This window comes from Ictidomys tridecemlineatus, chromosome 4, assembly GCF_052094955.1.
Source record: "Ictidomys tridecemlineatus isolate mIctTri1 chromosome 4, mIctTri1.hap1, whole genome shotgun sequence".
NCBI classification, from domain to species: Eukaryota; Metazoa; Chordata; class Mammalia; order Rodentia; family Sciuridae; genus Ictidomys; species Ictidomys tridecemlineatus.
The window spans coordinates 87,330,301-87,349,122 of NC_135480.1; the positions used below are offsets into that span (position 1 = coordinate 87,330,301).

The 18,822-nt window shown below is 36.7% G+C and overlaps 1 protein-coding gene across 1 annotated transcript in view; it reads right to left on the reverse strand.

Moving 5' to 3' along the window:
• Nucleotides 1–18,822, reverse strand: part of Tmem123 (transmembrane protein 123) — a 62,179-nt gene that overhangs the window by 27,599 nt on the left and 15,758 nt on the right. Inside the window, exon 3 of the mRNA XM_005329122.3 lies at nucleotides 16,599–16,646. Coding sequence (XP_005329179.2) covers nucleotides 16,599–16,646 — 48 coding nt within the window. The remainder of the gene's footprint in view (nucleotides 1–16,598; nucleotides 16,647–18,822) is intronic.

The following is an 18,822-nucleotide window of genomic DNA, read 5'->3' on the forward strand; positions in this document are numbered from 1 at the left end:
TTCTTCATTACAATGTGAAACATCCTCCAGGATAGACTATGAGAAACCACAAAATAAGTTTCAATAAATTTTTAATAATTGAAATCATATCAAGTAGCTTTTCTGACCACAGTACAATTAAAACTAAAAATCAATTTAGAAAAAACCCTTGGAAACTACAAATATATGGAAATTGAACAAATTACTTTTGAACAATCACTGTACTAAGAAAGGAATCAAAAAGAAAATTTTAAAACTTCTGGAAACAAATTAAAATGGTGACATAATACACTAAAACCTATGGAGATAACAAAAGCAGTACTAAGATGGAAGTTTGTCAATGCCCACATAAAAAACTAGGAAGCTCTCAAATGTCAAGCTGTTACTGCATTTTAACGTATTAGAAAAACATGAACAAACCAAACCCCAAATTAGGAGGAGGGAAGAAATAATAAATATCAGAGCAGAAATAAAAGACTTTTGATACCAAAACAGATAAGGACACAATAACAACAAAAAACTATAGGTCAATATCCCTTGGTGAACATATACATAGAAATCCTCAACAAAATTATTAGTGAACTTAATCCAACAGCACATTTAAAAGATTATTCATTAATCAAAAGATTAATCAAAAGATCAATGAAACAGTTGATTCTTTCAAAAGACAAAATAGACAAACCTGTGGCTAGAGAGAAAACTCAAAATCAGATGAAAAGGGAAACATTACAATTGATACCATGATACAAAAGATTTAACTATATTTTGACAAATAACTTAAAAGAAATTAACAAATTCCTAAATACATATACCTTACCAAATCTAGATAATGCTGTAATTCTAGCTATCCTGGAGGCTGAGACAGGATGATTACAATTCCTGGCCAGTCTGAGCAATTTAGCAAGGCCATGTCTCAAAAAATAAAAAGGGCTAGGGATATAGCTTAGTGGAAAATAAAGCACCCCTGGTTTAAATCCCCAATACTAGAGGTAGGAGACTGAATCATGAAGAGATAGAACACCTGAACAGACTCATAACAAATAATCGACTGAATCTGTAATAAAAAGCTTCCCATTAAGGAAAACTCGAGGTGTGGATGGTTTTATTAATGAATTATACCAAACATTTAAAGAAGAACTAGTACCAGTTCTCCTTAAGTTATTCAAAAAAAAAAAAAAAACCAGAAAAGAATTCATCCCCATATTTTCTATGAGGCCAGCATTACCCTGATACCAAAACCAGATAAGGACACAATAACAACAACAAAAAACTATAGGCCAATATCCCTTGGTGAACATATACATAGAAATCCTCAACAAAATTACTAGCAAACTTAATCCAATAGCACATTAAAAAGATCATTCATGCTGGGGATAGCTCAGTTGGTAGAGTGCTTGCCTTGCATGCACAAGGCCTTGGGTTCAATGCCCAGCACCAAAAAAAAAAAAAAAAAAAGGAAAAAAAATCCTGTCATTTGTGACAACATAGAGCATTAAGTGAAATAAGCCAGGCACAGAAATAGAAGCACCACATGATCTTACTCATATGTAGAATCTAAAATTAATCTCAAATGCCAGGCACAATGGCACATGCGTGTACTCCCAGCTATTTCTCAGGATGAGGCAGGAAAATTACTAAAGTCCATGAGTGCAAGCACAAAAGAGATCCCTATGTTTAAAAAAAGAAAAAAAAAAAAAGTTGATCTCATAGAAGTTGAGAGTGAATGGTAGTTGGAGTGGGAATATGGGGAAAAGTCAATCAATGGGTATCACATTAAACAGGTGTGCTATTGCACAGTCTGGAGACCATAAATAACAATAATTGAACAATTTCAAATCCTAGGAGGATTTTGAATTTCACTATAAAGAAATGGTAAATATGAGCTAAGTTTAACTTATTTATCATATTTAACTTAGCTCATATTTACCATGACTGACTATTCACTAGATTAAAAAGTTTGTGTCTGGGCATAGTTAGTTATCTGACCTTCTATAATAATTCAGATGTCACCAAACCAATTCAAAGGTTTCTAAGTATGAATATATTGATGCTTACTTGTGGAAGCAAGCTTTGAAATTAAGTTGTAAGGCTCTTTGGGGTTTTCTTGCTGGTTCATTTTCACAAGCTAGTCTGAAACTGGAACACACTACACTGTAAGTATCTTCTTTCCCCATATCTAGTTAACTTGCTCCCAAACACTGTTATTCATAGTTGGCTTTTAATTTCTTAAGTGATATGTACCTTTTAATGTCAAATGGCACCAAGCAATCCCACATTTAAGTTAACTTGATAACTGCCTTGATTTGTGCCTGGAGCTTTTTGTTGATTATGCTGAGTTCTATGAAAGATGCCCTAGGTCCGTGCTCAAGTAGTACATACCCAAGAACTACTATGATCAGGGGGAGAAGACAGAAGTGGAAGAAAAGGAACAGGAAGGATATAAATTTGAAAAAAACAATTTAGATATTTAGCTAGTTCATTTGGAAAGACAAAGACTATTTTCTTGCTGGGTGTTATGGTACATGCCTATAATCCCAGTATCTGAGAAGGCTGAGACAGGAAGATCAAAAGTTCAAGGCGAGCCACAGCAACTTAGCAAGACTCTGTCTCAAAAAACAAAAAGGGGTGGAAATGTTGTTCAGCAAAGCACCCTGGGTTTTATCCCCTTACCCAGGGAAAAAATCCAAACCAAAACAACAACAACAAAAAAACCCAAAACACATCTTATATTGAGATGTGGCAAAGAATATACATATACTTTATATAAAATTATGATAACTCTCTAGTAGGACATACATGTTCTAGGATATGAACTTATTGGGGAAAAAAATAAGATGCAAATAAGTAACTCAACCAGGTCATACTGAACAGACCAACTGAACAATCCCTTCCTCACCATATTTAGGAATGTGATTCTACTGTTAAGATAGTATTAACTAAGGAAAAAAAAACAGGGAGGTTTAATTTCTAAGGTTTTCCTTGATCCAGGATGTTTTGAGATATTTCAGAACTTAAAATATTTTTTTCACTAACTACACTATTGCATGATGTAATTTTAATGCACACCCCTCCTGTATGCCCCATGCTGGGATTTTAAGCTAGGGCTTCATGTACATCAGGCAGGCTCTACCATTGAGGTACCCTCCCTGCTGCCATATTTCACAATAAAAAAAAATGTCATTCTTCAGAAATGTTTCCCTCTAGATTAATTTTACCCTATATTAGAAATCAAATAATTCTGAACAACTACTTTACAGAGCTAACTTTAAAAGATAATCAGAAACCACTACTTGACCCAGCTTTTTTGTAACAAAAAGACTTAAAATCAGCATATTACAGTGACACAGCCACATCAATGTTTATAGCAGCTCAATTCACAATAAATAAACTATGGAACCAACCTAGATGTCCTTTAACAGATGAATGGATAAAGAAAATGTGTATATACATAATAAAATATTACTCAGCCTTAAAGAAGAATGAAATTATGGCATTTGGAGGTAAATGGATGGAACTGAAAAATATCATGCTAAGTGAAATAAGCCAATTCCCCAAAATCAAAGGCTGAATGTTTTCTCTGATATGTAAATGCTAATTTCAAAATGAGGAGTAGGGACTAGGGAAAAATAGGGACACTTTGGATTAAAGGAGAGTGAAGGGAGGGGTGGGAACAAAGGTAGAAATGATAGTACGACAAATCAGACATTATTATCCTATTACCTAAATGATTACATGACTGGTGTGATTCAACATCATGTACATGAGAAGCTATACTCCACTTACGTTTGATGTCAAAATGCATCCTACTGTCATATATAAAAAAAGACATTCAAAGATCATTAGAAAAGTATCCATCTCCAATTCAACTATAACATATTTCACCACAGCTCACAAATGTACAGGACACAAACCTGGCAAAAACAAACCAGTAGTCACTGTGAACCAGGAGACATGGGTGTTTCTACAGATGGCTATGAGGCAGGTATGCTGGATATCAGCTTTTTATTCCCTGCTAGCTCTTGTCCCTTGTTTTTGGTAACAGCTTCCAACTGCCCTTCAGGGAACCAAAGTTCCTGCATCCCAGGTTTAGGGAGGACTATCGATGGGTAGGCATGTATTCAAACTAGGTCATCAGACTCTCAGGAATTTGAAACTTGAGCAAAGTATACCAGCAGGGAAAACAGCTGACACAGTCATTTTGATGGCAATCCCCTAGAGAGATTTTGTTCATCCCTGACCCTGAAGTTCACTAGGTCTGGCTGTCCATTCTTACAGATTTTTGTAAGTGATTCAATATGGGTCCCACAATTCTTGTTTACCCAGGTTAGCTAGTATTGGATTTTGTTGCTTATTACTAAATAATCAATAATATGAAATCTACATTGAGTGATGTCTACTTTCTTCCTTTTTTTTTTTTTTTGTTTGTTTTTCTTTCAAACAGAATGTTCTTTTCAACTCAGGTCAGCAAGAAGTTTACATGAAACTATTTATTGAAAGGAAAGTTTTAGTGTAAAACTATTACCGAAAAATCTTCTCTTCTCTGTTACTCCTCTATGAATTTTTATGTGTGTGTGTGGTGCTGGGGTTTGAACCTAGGGCCTTGTACATATGAGGCAAGCACTCTACTGAGCTAAATCTCCAGCCTTCCTCTATGAACTTTTGATTCTTGCCTAAACATTTTCTTAAAAGTAACATGAAAACATGATTGCCTATGTCTATGTACTGCAATGTTTCTACACTGATGCAAAGCCAGTCAGACTGTCCTCAGTTCAAAAGTAAACTGTTATACCCATAATCTCAGAGCCACAGACAGAAGGATCTTGAGTTCAAAGCCAGCCTCAGCAACTTAGCAAAACCCTAAGCATCTCAGTGAGACCCTGTCTCTAAAAAAGGGCTGGGGATGTAGTTCAGCAGTTAAACACCCTCAGGTCCAATTGCTGGAACCAAAAAAAAGTAAATTGTTGAAAATCATAGCATTCTAGATGTTTCACTTCCTGTAAACTCTGATAATGGTAGATTTCAGATGCAGCTAGAGTCATTGAATTTACAGGGACGTAGTATCTATAGCAGTTAGCCAAAAAAGTTCATTTTTAAGTCAGAGTAGTGTGGATCCTAGAATTAGGAGAATCATCCTACAACAAACCCCAGACCCCATATGTAGGGAAGTTAACTTCCTTACAGCAATAGCAATACTAAAGACTATGAAACTAGTTTCATTAATACAATTACCCTGTAGTACATGCAACTATCCTTGATGTATAAGTAACTACAGATTGCAAAATCTCAAGGTTACTTCCTGAAATGGAAATTCTGTGAATAGACAGCATAAAGTTATGAGAAAACACGTATTAGACAATAACTCTTACAAGAAAGTTTAATACCTACAATAATTAAAGTTGATTGCAAAGAAATTTAGAAGGTGAATACTTTCTCTGACATTCGAGGGTTCGTTCCATGATGAACTGAATAGTACTTCTAAGCTTACACAGTAATTTTTGCATAATTCAGTATTACTATGTCCCCATCTGAGAGAAGAAAGCTCAAGAAGGTTACATTTAAAAAAAAAATCATTGAATTAGGAGAAAGATGAGGTTTCCTGCTGACATTTTTTTTTTCTTAATCTTGTGGTCTCTACATAATAAAATCCTGAGATTGTCTTTGGATTTTATCTTTATAACATTTGAAGTCATAAGCATTCTAATTTAAGGATATGCAATCTATTCAGAGGTAGTAGGGGTAGGAGAGTTGGTTTCTGGAAGGGAGAAGGGGCAAAGATTCCACGGTGATTTTCATTTTTACCACGGTGAGTGTTCTCCATTTGGAGGTTCTGTTCTAGTCAGTTCCCATGGGTCTGGCTAAATTAGTAACTTATTTTTGTTTTCTCACTGGATTTTGGAAATATGTACCACATGGTATTGCCTGCTCTTGTTTATGTGTTTCTCAGGACCACAAACAACAGTGTTATCTACAGAAGGACAGGGATTCTACCTTCCAGGAGGGTGGGCAGGGATTCTATCTTTCTCACAGTTGCATTTAATTTAGCAATGTTCCAGGGACTTTGTATAATAAACTTGTATTGTTTATTAAATGTAAAGAAACAGCTTTTCATCTATAAAAAGCGGGTCAATGACATCCACATTTTAAAACTTTTCAAGTTGACATTAAAACAACAACAACAAAAAAAAAAACCTGACCCTTCCCTGTACTGAGAAGTTGTGTAATGTTTCTTCTTTAAAAATGTCTGAAGCAGAATAAGTTGATGAGAAATAATTTAAATAGCAGTGAGAGGCATCTACTTAAGAAATGACTTGATTTTTAAGTGTAATAACAGCATTATGTTCCCCTCACCTCCCATCCCTTAGGCGGCATTATGTTTTTAAAGTCCTTACACATGTATATACGTGAAATATAAAAAGTAAACATGTTTGTTTATGTACCTTAAGACAAAGGATGAACCCAATTTATTCTGGAAAAAGACATAAATGATTCCTATTCCATTATATGTAAAGTTGCTGCTATTTGCATTTTTTACCTTGTGATATAAAAAGAGTTAACAGAGATAAAATACTTTTTAGGATGAAGTTCAAAATTTTCACAAATAATCCAAGAACAAATGTTAAGAACACATATATTAAGTTGACAAATATAATAAAGCTCTTATGAATGAACCTCTCAACTGTTCTGTGTAGTTTTTCACGTAAGGAAATCTTTTGGTTCTGAAGCTTCTCAAGGAAACTACATTTTTGGAGAATTAGTTCTTATTCTCCCTTGAGAACTAATGGGCTTTTTAGAAATATACTACTAATATAACTACTGTTATTCTGTTGCCATCCCTCTGAAGTGGGAGAGGGGACACTTCTCTGGATTACTGTGATGTTTTGGGGGTGGGGGAGCTTTCATGAAGTAGCCAATATCATGTGATGTGTTTTCAAAAGCCATTGAGAAATAAGAACAAGCCACCAACTTTACCAGATCCACCCAAGTTCACTAGAATGACATCCAGATATAGGCAACTATATTTTTTGCATACCTTATCTTAAAGTTCTAAGCTCCCCACAAAAAGACTCCCCCAGCCCCCACTTAGCAGTTATGTATTCCACACACCCACACAAAGGCCATTAGGAAGAGGCAGCCCAGTAGTTACACTCAAAACCATTTTAAAATGCTACCCTGAGCATGTTTATATACGATCTCATCCTTCGCAAGATTTAACTGGGGCCCAGACCAATATTTTTTAAATTCCAGGTAATTCCACTGTGCTGCAAAATTTGAGAAACATTGCTCTGATTAAACTGCAATGTCCAGTTGTAAATTTTATAATGTTAACAATCAAAATGTGATAAATAACAGAATCTTTCAAGATTCAAGGAGCCATTTATCCTGCATGAAACCTCTTTAATAACTGGGTCAGGCAAGAAAGTTAAACCTTCCTAATTTTAGTGCTGTCATCACCCCACCCTATATTCATCTTTCTCAAAGATAAGGAAGCAAACAGAAGTTGGATTCTCTTGACTCTCTTAACCTTCAATTCTTTCTTCTTACTCCCTCTCTACCTCTAGTCCCAAAACTTACCCACCTCATTTTTTTTTCCTTTTTAGTACTGGGGATTGAACCCAGGAGTACTTTACTACTGAGCTATATCCTCAACCCTTTTTATTTTGAGACAGGGTCTAGCTAAGCTACCCTGGTGAGCTTCCAACTTGTGATCTTCTTGCCTCAGCTTCCCTAGGCTGCTGGGATCACAGGCATGTGCCACCAGGCCCAGCAACTTTCCCATTTCAAATACAGCTCTCCCTTCAAGGTCCCTCTGGTTTGTCTTTTCTTTTCTTTTTCTTTCTTTCTTTCTTTCTTTCTTTCTTTTTTTGAGAGAGAGAGAATTTTTTAATATTTATTTTTCAGTTTTCGGTGGACACAGCATCTTTATTTTATTTTTATGTGATGCTGAGGATCGAACCCAGCGCCCCATGCATGCCAAGCAAGCACGTTACCACTTGAGTCACATTCCCAGCCCCTTGTCTTTTCTTTTTAAAAATTTCTTCTCTGAAATGATCTCTCAGATATAGGGCAGTTAGGCACATTTGAGCTTGAACTCAAAATACCAGTCAGCCAGCCCCTGCTCAGTTGCTACACCTAATCCATCATCAAAATCTCTCTTCATCTCCCCAACCATCCTGGCCCATCAGCCACCTGGACTCACTTAACAGGTTCCTAATTCCAATCTTTGCTTTTTGTAACATACATTAAATCATGTGATTACAGTCTTGCAGTGGTTTCTCCCTGCATTATAATCAACTCCAAACTTCCTCAGCGATTTCAGCAACTCCCTGTGTCCAGCCAGTAAAGCCTCACACCCACGCTTTCCCTATCACCTTTACTGCCACCTGCAGGTGGGCATGGAGCATTGCTCCTGCCTTGCCAAAAGGCCAGATACCCTGACAATCCTAGAGTGCTCCTTGGGAGGGAGGCTAACCATAGTATAGTTCTTTGCAGAGGCAAGGTTCTCTCTGACATTCTGAATGCTCTGTCCACCCTCTTTTGCTAAACCACTCCCACCATCAAGGATTTACTGGAAGGAAAAGAAAGAAAACCAAGTTGCTTAGACACCCAAAATCCAGTGATGGCAAGTCTGCCATTAACACATAAGCAGCCTTATTCTCCCTACGGTAAAGTGAAAGGTCCAAGTGCAGATGATTCATTCCGACCAGGGCACTCCTGACCAATCTTACAGCTAAAGCTGGGACAGCAAGCACAACTGCTGTTTTCCTCCTCCCAAAGCAGTCACCCATCCTTACTGTTCGAACAGAAATGTGTGCCAGGTCCTATGTGGGATGCTGGGGATGTAGTGGAGAGTGAAATCAGCATGGCCTTGTGGAGCCAGTTTTTCAGTCAGGAAGGCATTTTGAGAGCATCAAGCAAACAGATGTAACCACTAAACAACAGGTTCCTCCTCTGCAGCCTCTAACTCCCAAAACAGTCCCCCAAGAAAATGGAGCTTAAGCAAAGGTTAAAAGGCTGAATAAGTGTTAGCTAGGGAAAGACAAAGATGGGGGTGGGGAAAGGTATTAGGAACAGTATATTCAAAAGCCCTGAGGCAGAGAGGACTGAGCCAAAGGTGGGGGGGAGCAGGGATTACTGTAGCTGGAGAGCAAGGAGGGACACATTCAGTTATTAGATTGTACAGGTGCTGTTTTAAAGCCAGGACTTTACATACTAATTTATTTATCCCTTAAACTAGCCACACTGTTTCAGCCCCCATGAGATAGCTGTATAATCATCAGCTTTATTTTACAGAGGAAAGTTGAGACTCAGATTAAATAACCTACCAACACTGAATTAACAAGACAATTATTTTTCTCTTTGTATTTTCCCTGAAATACAATACAATACACACACCAAGGGTGGGAGCACTAAATTTAATGAATCAAATTCATTGTGGGGTGGAAAATGTAGACAAACCAATTCTGACTGAACTGACAGGTAACAGACTAAAGTATCATTTTTCAACTAGTTGTTTTCACGTTATAAAGATGCAACCACAATGAACTATTTTGTAGAAGACGGTTCCCGTTTTAAGAAACTGTGTGGTTAAGTTTCATTTGGAAAAAAAAAAAAAAAGCTAAACTAAAACTAAAAATACTTAGTGGAGTACTTTCTCCTTTCTTAAAAAACACACCCTGTTCATACTTACAGGGTACAACATGTTTTGATGTGTGTATGCTGTAAAATGGCTAAATCAAACTAACACACGTACTTTCTCACATAGTTTTTTTTGGTGTGTGTGTGGTGAGCAATCAAAATGTACTCTTAGCAATTTGTTACCAACTACATATGACAATAATCTCTGGTGGGAGCCCTCTGCTACAGTTTACACAACTTTCACAAGAATCATACATTATTTTTACAATCAGAAAAAAATTAATAAAAAGGATCCAGAGAAGCTAAAAAAAGGCAACCCAATTAAAAGATGGGCAAAGGCTGGGTACAGCTGCACACACCTGCAATCTCAATTACTCAGGAAGCTGAGGCAGAAGGGTCTCAAGTTCAAAGCCAGCCTGGGCAACTCAGTGAGGCCCTGTCTCCTGGGTTTAATCCCTCCACACAGATATATAAATTCCATTACATTGAAAAGATCAAAAAGAAAAAACAAAACAACAACAACAACAAAAAAAAAAACAAGGCAGAGGACTTGAATTCTACAAAGAAGACATTCTACAAGGAAGATGCACAAATGACCAATAAGCATATGAAAAAATGCTCCGTATCATTAATTATTAAAGAAATGCAAATCAAAACAACCAAATATACTCATTACAATGACCAGTAAGTTTTGAAGTGAAAAAATCAGAACTGCTGATGGCAATGTAAGATGGTATAGATGCTCTGGAAGACAGTCTGGTAGTTCACTGAATAGACATACCATATGATGCAGTAATTCCACTCCTAGGTACATACTGAAGAAAAATTAAATACATGTCCACACAGGAATCTATACATAAATGTTTACAGCAGCATTGTGCCTATCTCACCAAAAGGTGAAAACTAGATGTCCACTGACAGATGGATAAACAAAATATAGTTTATTCATTCAATGAAATATTATTTGGCCTCAAAAGGGAATTAATATAAGTGCTATGACTTGCATGAACACTGTAAAACATTATGTGAAAGAGCCAGTCACAAAGCTACTATGTGACGCCTACTCAAAGTTCAGAAGAGGGATTATGGAAAAACAAAGTTGTTGTTTAGGGCTTAGGATTGGGAGGTAGGGGTGACAACTAAAGGGCACAGGGTTTCTTTTGTCCCAGAATTGAGTATGGTGATGGTTACATATATCTATGAATATAGTAAAAGACACTGAATTATCTGAAATGGATTATATGGTCTATTAGTTAAATTTCCATTGCCATCTCAGAATATGAGACTCTGGGTACTTTATAAGGAAAAGAATTTTATTTGGCTCACAGTTTTGGAGGTCCAAGAATATGGTGCCAGCATCTGCTCAGCTCTGGGGAGATAGGTCCCTCTGGCTAAGCCACCACACGGTGGAGGAACGGAGAGGATCTACCTCATACAGAAGGGGCTATGCTCACAGGGAGGCATCACTGTATAACAACTCCCACAAACTAGGCATAATCCCTTCAAGCGGTGGTAGATTATCACCTTCCCAGGCCTGACCTTTTGCAGCTTTCATTTCTCAACACTACTGAGCTGGACATCAAGCTTCCAACACATGAGTCTTTGGGGGAAATACTTAAACCATAGCAAAGCACAGAATATGGTATGTAAACTACATCTCAATAAAACTGCTTTAAAAAAGAGAAATGACCAGGTGCTGTGGCACATTCCTGTAATCCCAGTGACTCCAGAGGCTGAGGAAGGATGACTATGAGACCAGCCTCAGCAACTTGGTAAGACTCCACTCAAAGTAAAAAGGATTAGATTTATAGCTCATTGGTAAAACACTGGGTTCAATCCTCAAAAAGAAAAAAAAAAAAAAAAAAAGAAAGTCCCCTTAACAACAACAAACAACTCCCAAAAACCAATATGAAAATATTCTCAAACTGACTCAGAATTGAAGTAATTAACTTGAAAACAAGACAACTGGCTATATGGTGGCATATGCCTGTAGTGTCAGTGACTCAGGAGACTGAGGCAGAAGGATCCCAAGTTCAAAGCCAGTCTCCACAAATTAGCAAGGCCCTAAGCAACTTAGTGACACCCTGTCTCAAAATAAAGAATAAAAAGGGCTGGGATGCTGCTTAGCGAAAATGCACCCTTGGGTTCAAGCCCAGTCTGTCAGTCTGTCTGTCTGTCCGTCTATCTCTCTCTCTCTCTCTCTCTCTCTCTCTCTCTCTCTCACACACACACACACACACACACACACAGAATACTGATGCTATGGTCTGGATTTTAAATGTCCCCAAAGGGGATATTTAGAGCCTGGTCCCCAGGGTGCTGCTAATGGGAGGTGGCAGAACCTAACGGAAGTAGCTTATAGTCATTGGGGGTATGCCACTGAAGGGGGACCATGGATCCTAGTTCGTTCCTCTACCCCCGGCCGCGCGCATGAGTTGAGCAGTTTTGCTTTACCATTTACTTCCATCATGACATGCTGCCTTGCCACAGGCACAAAGCAATGAGACCAACCAATCATGCACTGGAACCTCCACAATTGAATTGAAATAACCGTTTTCTCTTTATAAATTAATTGTTACAGGTTATTTCACTATAGTGACAAAAAAGCAGACTAACAGAATAGGTATCATGTACTTTAAATTTTCCAAGTACTGTTTGAACTTTTTATTATGTACATGCATTCATTACTTGCATTTTATACTAAATTTTAAACAAAATTACATATTAAGGAAAAAATTACAGATGAGCAAAAAGATGAAGAATCAAGCTGCTAATATCTAGTATTACTGCTTAATCAGTACCTCACCACAGTCTCTTCCTAAGAACATTATACATCTTAGAAAAATTATTCCTGAGAAGTCTTTATGTACTGCTCAACCTAAGTCATCAATTTCAATCTGAAAGAAATAGTCACAAGAGTCAAGAGGAAAACATCAAGGCCAGACAGTGAACTCTGAGGAAGGTTTGTGTAGATCTTTATAGAAATGTTATGGTGTCATATATAAATAGCAAGAGGCTGGGGCTAGGAGGAATCAGTGCTGTGATCTACTGCTTCCTTGTCCACCCAAAGTGAAGAGGTGACCTGTTAATTTCCTTTATCACTGTCCATTCCTGCATTATCATAAATTCTGCCTGTAGACCATGAGGTCCCCATCTGGTTTTCTTCTCTGGGAACTGTCTTCTAACTTGCTCTTTGGTGTTACTATTGTATTTCTGAGATGGGGTTGAGTCTTACTCCACCAACTTTCCACTGGGCAGTTTGTTACTATAATGTACATCTTTATCAGTCCACACCTAATATCTCTGATAGTTTATTTTATTTTACGTTGTTGTGTTTTGTTTTGGTTTTGTTGTTATAGATAAGACACCGTACCTTTATTTTACTTCTTTATTTATATGTGGTGCTGAAGATCGAACCCAGTGCCTCACACATACTAGGCAAGCCCAAGCCCTCTACCACTGAGCTACAACCCCAGCCCCAGGTTGTTTTTATTAACTTTTTTTATTTGCTAAATTTTATGATTACTCACTTCTGTGTTCTAAGAAATCTTTGTCTATTTCAAATCTTAGAGAGGTCATTTTATGTTGTTCCCCCCCCTCCCCCCCGGAAACTTTTTAGTTCTAGCACTATGTTTAGGTTTATGATTTATCTTTAATTTTCGTATTGATGGATCAATTTAAGAACCGACACCTTAATAATATCAAGTTGCTTAATCCATGAATATGGTATATCTTTCTATTTATTTAGGTCTTTCAGACTTCTTTCAGCAGTGTTTCATAGTTTTTAGTAAAGTAGTTTTGCATCTTGCTAATTAGATTAATTTTAGCTGGCTGTTTTTATTAATTTTACTGCAAATCGTAATTTAAAAAGCTTTCATTTTCTAACAATTTTGCTAATATGAAGAATAATAGATTTCTGTATAATGACACTGTATCCTGCAAAATTGTTAAGTTCAATTCTTCCAGTATATTTTTTGGATATTTTATGGAATACTATATACTATATATACACACATCATTTGTGAATAATGACAGCTCTACTTCACAACTTCCAATATTTATGAGTTTTATTTTTGTTTTGCTATTATACTGTCTAAAACTTCTAATACAAAGTTCAAGTTATCAATTAAAGTTGTTATTAATTTTATAAAAAAAATAGAAAAAAAAGCAGTATTCAGTTTCAGTGGAGTTCATTTTCCTTTTCAAACTAGAATTCAGACTCCACCACCTCTTCACTTTGGGTGTTCTAGACCCCCTGCAGGCATTACTGAAAGACAACAGGAATAAAGACTAGATATTAATCAGGTAGTTGACTTCTCTGCCCTAAGTTTATTTTTTTGGTCCTATGTTTTATCTTGTACATCACCTTCTGCTTGTCCAACTTTTTTGGAGGGAAGAAAACATTACAATGCTCCAAACTTTCAATTTTTCTTAGTTTTGTTGCCGTTTTTCACTGACTTTCTGGGACTTCTGCATACTTTCTCAGTGTGTGTACATTCCTTATTCTCTACTAATTACCATTTATCATGACCTCTCCCTGTTCCTACTATTTCAAGTACACAATCATGATTTTCTAAGATTTATTAAAATTCATACAAAAGTCTAGTCACTCACTACCATCTCTGTGACCCTTGAAATAACTACATATATTTAAAATGTAAATTTTCCTTTTATAATTTATACCACAATAAAATACAACAGCAATTCTTGATCTGAACTGGAAGCATTTCAGATGGGATTCAGGCTTATTATTACATTTTAAGAACAGAGGAATGCTTCTGGAAAGAAAATACCAGGATAGTTGCAATTTATTATTTTACCTTCTGTCTTGAGGGTACAGAACATGAAGAGTGTATTGTGGTTAAGAATCATTAGAGAACTTTAATGCATAAAAAGCTAATGCCTACATGAAGGAGGGGAGGGGACAGAAAAAAAGTTGCCAGAATTCACATTTCATTTAGTTCTCAATATCTAAAACTTAATTCTTTTTCTTAAATATTATATTTTGTTTCTAATTTTTAGTAAGCAATAACATAACTGCAACTGCCATTCACCTCCATGTGCCAGCCACAGTACCCTGATTGTGTTCCTTGTATACAAGAGGCTCACTCCTTCTTCAGAGTGTCTGCACCAGGGCATCTGTACAGTTATTCCTTTTACCTAGGATGTTCTTCCCTCTAGTACATGCAGGACAGGCTCTCTTCTGCCTATCAGGTCTTACTTAATGACACCACCACAGAGAAGCCTTTTCTGACCAATTGATGCAACACTGACTTTCTCCAGTCATTCTCTACTTACTTGTGTATGTATTCTATGTAAGTATGTATTCTAACCCATTTTTTCAGCAAGATCCAAAATCATCTTAGTTGTTTACCTCCTTATAGTCGCCCTCTCTCTACCTGGATATTATAATAAGCCAGAGAACAGATATTTAGTTACCATTAAATGCCCGGTCCTAAAACAGCAACTAGCAGAGTGGGCAGTCCAAACACACACCTATTCATGAAGTAAGTGAATATAGTATTGTATGATTATTGCATTTTACATTCCTTAAGGAAAAAAAACTCTACATGCACAAAGCCTTGGGTTCAATCCTCAGCACAAAAAACAAAAACAAAAACAAAAAACCTGATGATGTTAAAAATTACCAATTTTTGAACATGCTCTCAAAAACATGAGTTAAACACAATTGACAGTCTCTAAGGAACTGAAGTTGTTCTTTATGAATATGTTTTTCCAAGTAGTTAGGGAAATTCTTTCCTACATCAAATCTCTATAAAAACCAATATCAATAATAGATATAAATATATATCTATCTAACCAACATTGTCTCCATCCAAAGCAACTTTTCAGAACTGTTTCCCATCTTAAAAGGTAGTTCACACCTCACCAAAAGTTTTCATCTAGTACTTCTTTCATACTCAAAACATTTTATTGAAAATAAAAAGAAGGTCTGGGGTTGTGGCTCAGAGGTAAAGTGCTCGCCCAGCATGCATGAGGCACTGAGTCCGATCCTCAGCACCACATAAATATAAAATAAAAATATTGTGTCCACCTATGACTAAATATTATTAAAAAAGAAAGAAAGAAAGAAAGAAAAAGAAAACAGAAGTATGGAACATGAGCTTATGTACCTCATAAATTCTTTCCACTTCAGACTTCCAGTGTTTAATTGGTATATAGAATTATCTGAGTAAGCTATGCCCAAATATCCATTAACCTCTTCTGCAGAACTCTAGGCTTAAGCCAGGTCCACCTGCTCAAAACTGCTATGTCCCTTCCTGCCATGTCTGGATAAAACTGACCCTACTAGAGTAGCCTAAGTGATAGGGACAAGGATGGGTAACTGAGCCAAAGGCAATAATACATGACCAGAACATGCTTGATTAGGAAATCAACTGCTTTGGAACTGCTGATTTTCTACTGTAAACTTACTCCTCCTCCCGTTTTCCCAGTTGTTACATCACCAGCTGCTCAACCCCTAAATCAAGGTCATCCTTCATTCCTTCCTCTTCTTTGCCCAACTAACAAGTGATCAGTCCCTGAATACTTATCTACATTACTACTGTCATCTCTTGCTTAGACTGCTGCATATGCCTCTTGGTTTTGCCTCCTTTCTGTTGTCAATCTTGCAAATTAGAATAACTTGTTTCATTAGCAAGACCTGCAGATTTACATATTCATGTTTCATATCTGCAGGTAGAATATAAAATATTCACTTCTAAAAACGTGCTTCAAAATTCATAGTATGAAATTCCAACAAGCTTGTTTTAGAATTTATTCACACCTTCGCTAGGCTGAGAAAGACTATTAACCCATCAAACTATCATTTATTAATGCATACATTGGGCAGCCCTTCAGGTAGACTATATGGATTCATGGATAAATAACATGGTTAAGACAGGTCAGTGTTGTACACCTCTGGCTGTTATTACTTTTGCACCTTAGAATAAGATCCTTTTCTTGAATCTTTTAAAACTCACCTGCTGGGGAGTTAGCACCGGAGTTCTGCAGAAGCACATTGGGAGACTCTACAAAAATAAAGAGAGATCCTGTTATGAAAGAACATTTAATATTTAACTAAGAACACTGGCAATATGTTCTTTTTCTGCCCCTGGGATGTGATGGTGGTGATATGGGGGAGGGTAGAATATTCCACAGGAAGTTCTACTTTTGCCGCTGTTGCTATGAAACATACCTTGAAGCCACCAGTAATTCTGAGATTGTATTATTGGAGCTTTCAAGACAGAAAACATCTAGCTTATGTAACACTTACACAGTACTTACTATGTACAGCCAAATAGCTTTGCCACAGTTCATTCATCCACATGAAGGCAGAAAGGCGGTGACAAATGAACCAATTTCTGCTACTGACAACTCTGCTCTTCTGAGTGGAGTGGACCATCTCAGGATGGCCCCTTTCTATTCATGGGTGCCTCAAGGTCTTGCACTATCCACATCCTAACTTCACATAATGGAGATGAAGTGGGTAGCATTTTTGTTTCTTACTGAAAGTCTCAGTATGATTCTTTCAATTTTTTTAGCCAGTACCTTAAAATTTAAAAAAAAAAATTTAAGAATTCTGTGCCCTAGTTACACAACTTTTCAGACTGACTTGTCCACCTTGAGTATTGTATAATGGAAGATTAAATACATATACCACAGGGGAAGAGAGCAAGTGCATTACTGTGTAGTTTTCACAAAGAACAACACTCCCACTAAAACAAAACCAAAAAATCCCTCAATGTACAAAGAGAAGTAAGCAACAAGAACTTGGAAATCATTATAACTGGTGCAAATATCTTTCTCATGCAAATGTCTCTCTTGATGAGACTATAATCCATTTATCACAAAAGGATACAATGTAATATTAAACTCAAAAAAGGTCAAGATCAATGGACTATACCAATGTATTCAGCAGCAAAGTATAAAATAATTGTTAACATCACAAAGTACTTACCTCACACCAGGTCTTGGGTGGATCATGCTACCTGCATTAACCCTCCCCAAAATTCTGAGACAGGAATACTGTTTTGCAGTGACGGATACTGAGGCCCAGAGAAGGCCATCCACCTCGATAAGGGGCAGAGTCTGAACCAGGCTGATTTGATTCCAAAGCCAGAACATGAGTGCCAAATGGAACTGCTGATTTTCTACTGTAAACTTACTCCTCCTCCTGTCTTCCCAGTTGTTGCATCACCAGCTGCTCAATCTCTAAATCAAGGTCATCCTTCATTCCTTCCTCTTCTTTGTCCCACTAACAAGTGATCAGCCCCTGAATACTTATCTACGTTACCACTGTCATCTTTTGCTTGGACTGCTACATATGCCTCCTGTTTTCTCCTCCTTTCTGTCATCACTCTTGCAATATGATTTATTGATGACTTATTTGAACCCATGGCCATTTCCAAGACACCTCAATCCTTAGACTTTTTAGTTTTAAGCGTTAGTAAAGTCCCTTCTTTCCCCTAATGTTGTTAAAAATAGGTTTCTGTCACTTGTCACCAAGAAAACAACTAAGAACTTCTGGCCTATTCTGTTAATGCCCTTCAGTGGGTTACCACAATCTATCCATCCTGTTTGCTGATATGCTAACTTGTTCTTCCCTCTATCCAACTCAGGATATTTATAAAACCATGCAGCAGACTGAATATTTTAAAAGTAGAATTTTAACATTTTTATCTTTTCCCAGAACATTCTAGACAATGGTAGTATTGTGGAATACAAACATTACCTACTTTAACAGCCAAAGTCACCCAATGTGAGTTAAAGGTGAAATGGCTGAAAGTTTGGATTCTGATCTGAAATCAAAAATGCATTAATTGTTGACTCACTACTAAACCTCAGTTTACTCACTTGTAAGATGGGATAATACTATGATACTGTGAAGATCCAAAAGCATGATTTATGGCCCTCAATTAGCATAGTGTATGCTATACAGAAAATGTGTCCAGCAAATATTGGCTATGTACATTTTAGTATGATTGTTAAAAATTGTTATACCTTGTAATGACACTTTATACTGATTCCACACTGTATATGAAGACTAGAAGGGTTGATTGATTTTTTGAGAATTCTACTGACCCTTCAGTCTAGTTTCAAGGTAACATTCTAATTTACAGAAATGAATTCCAGCTCATGATGGTAATAACTAGTTCATGAAATCAGTGTTTTCCTATAGTAGAACATTCCAAAATTTCCAAATAG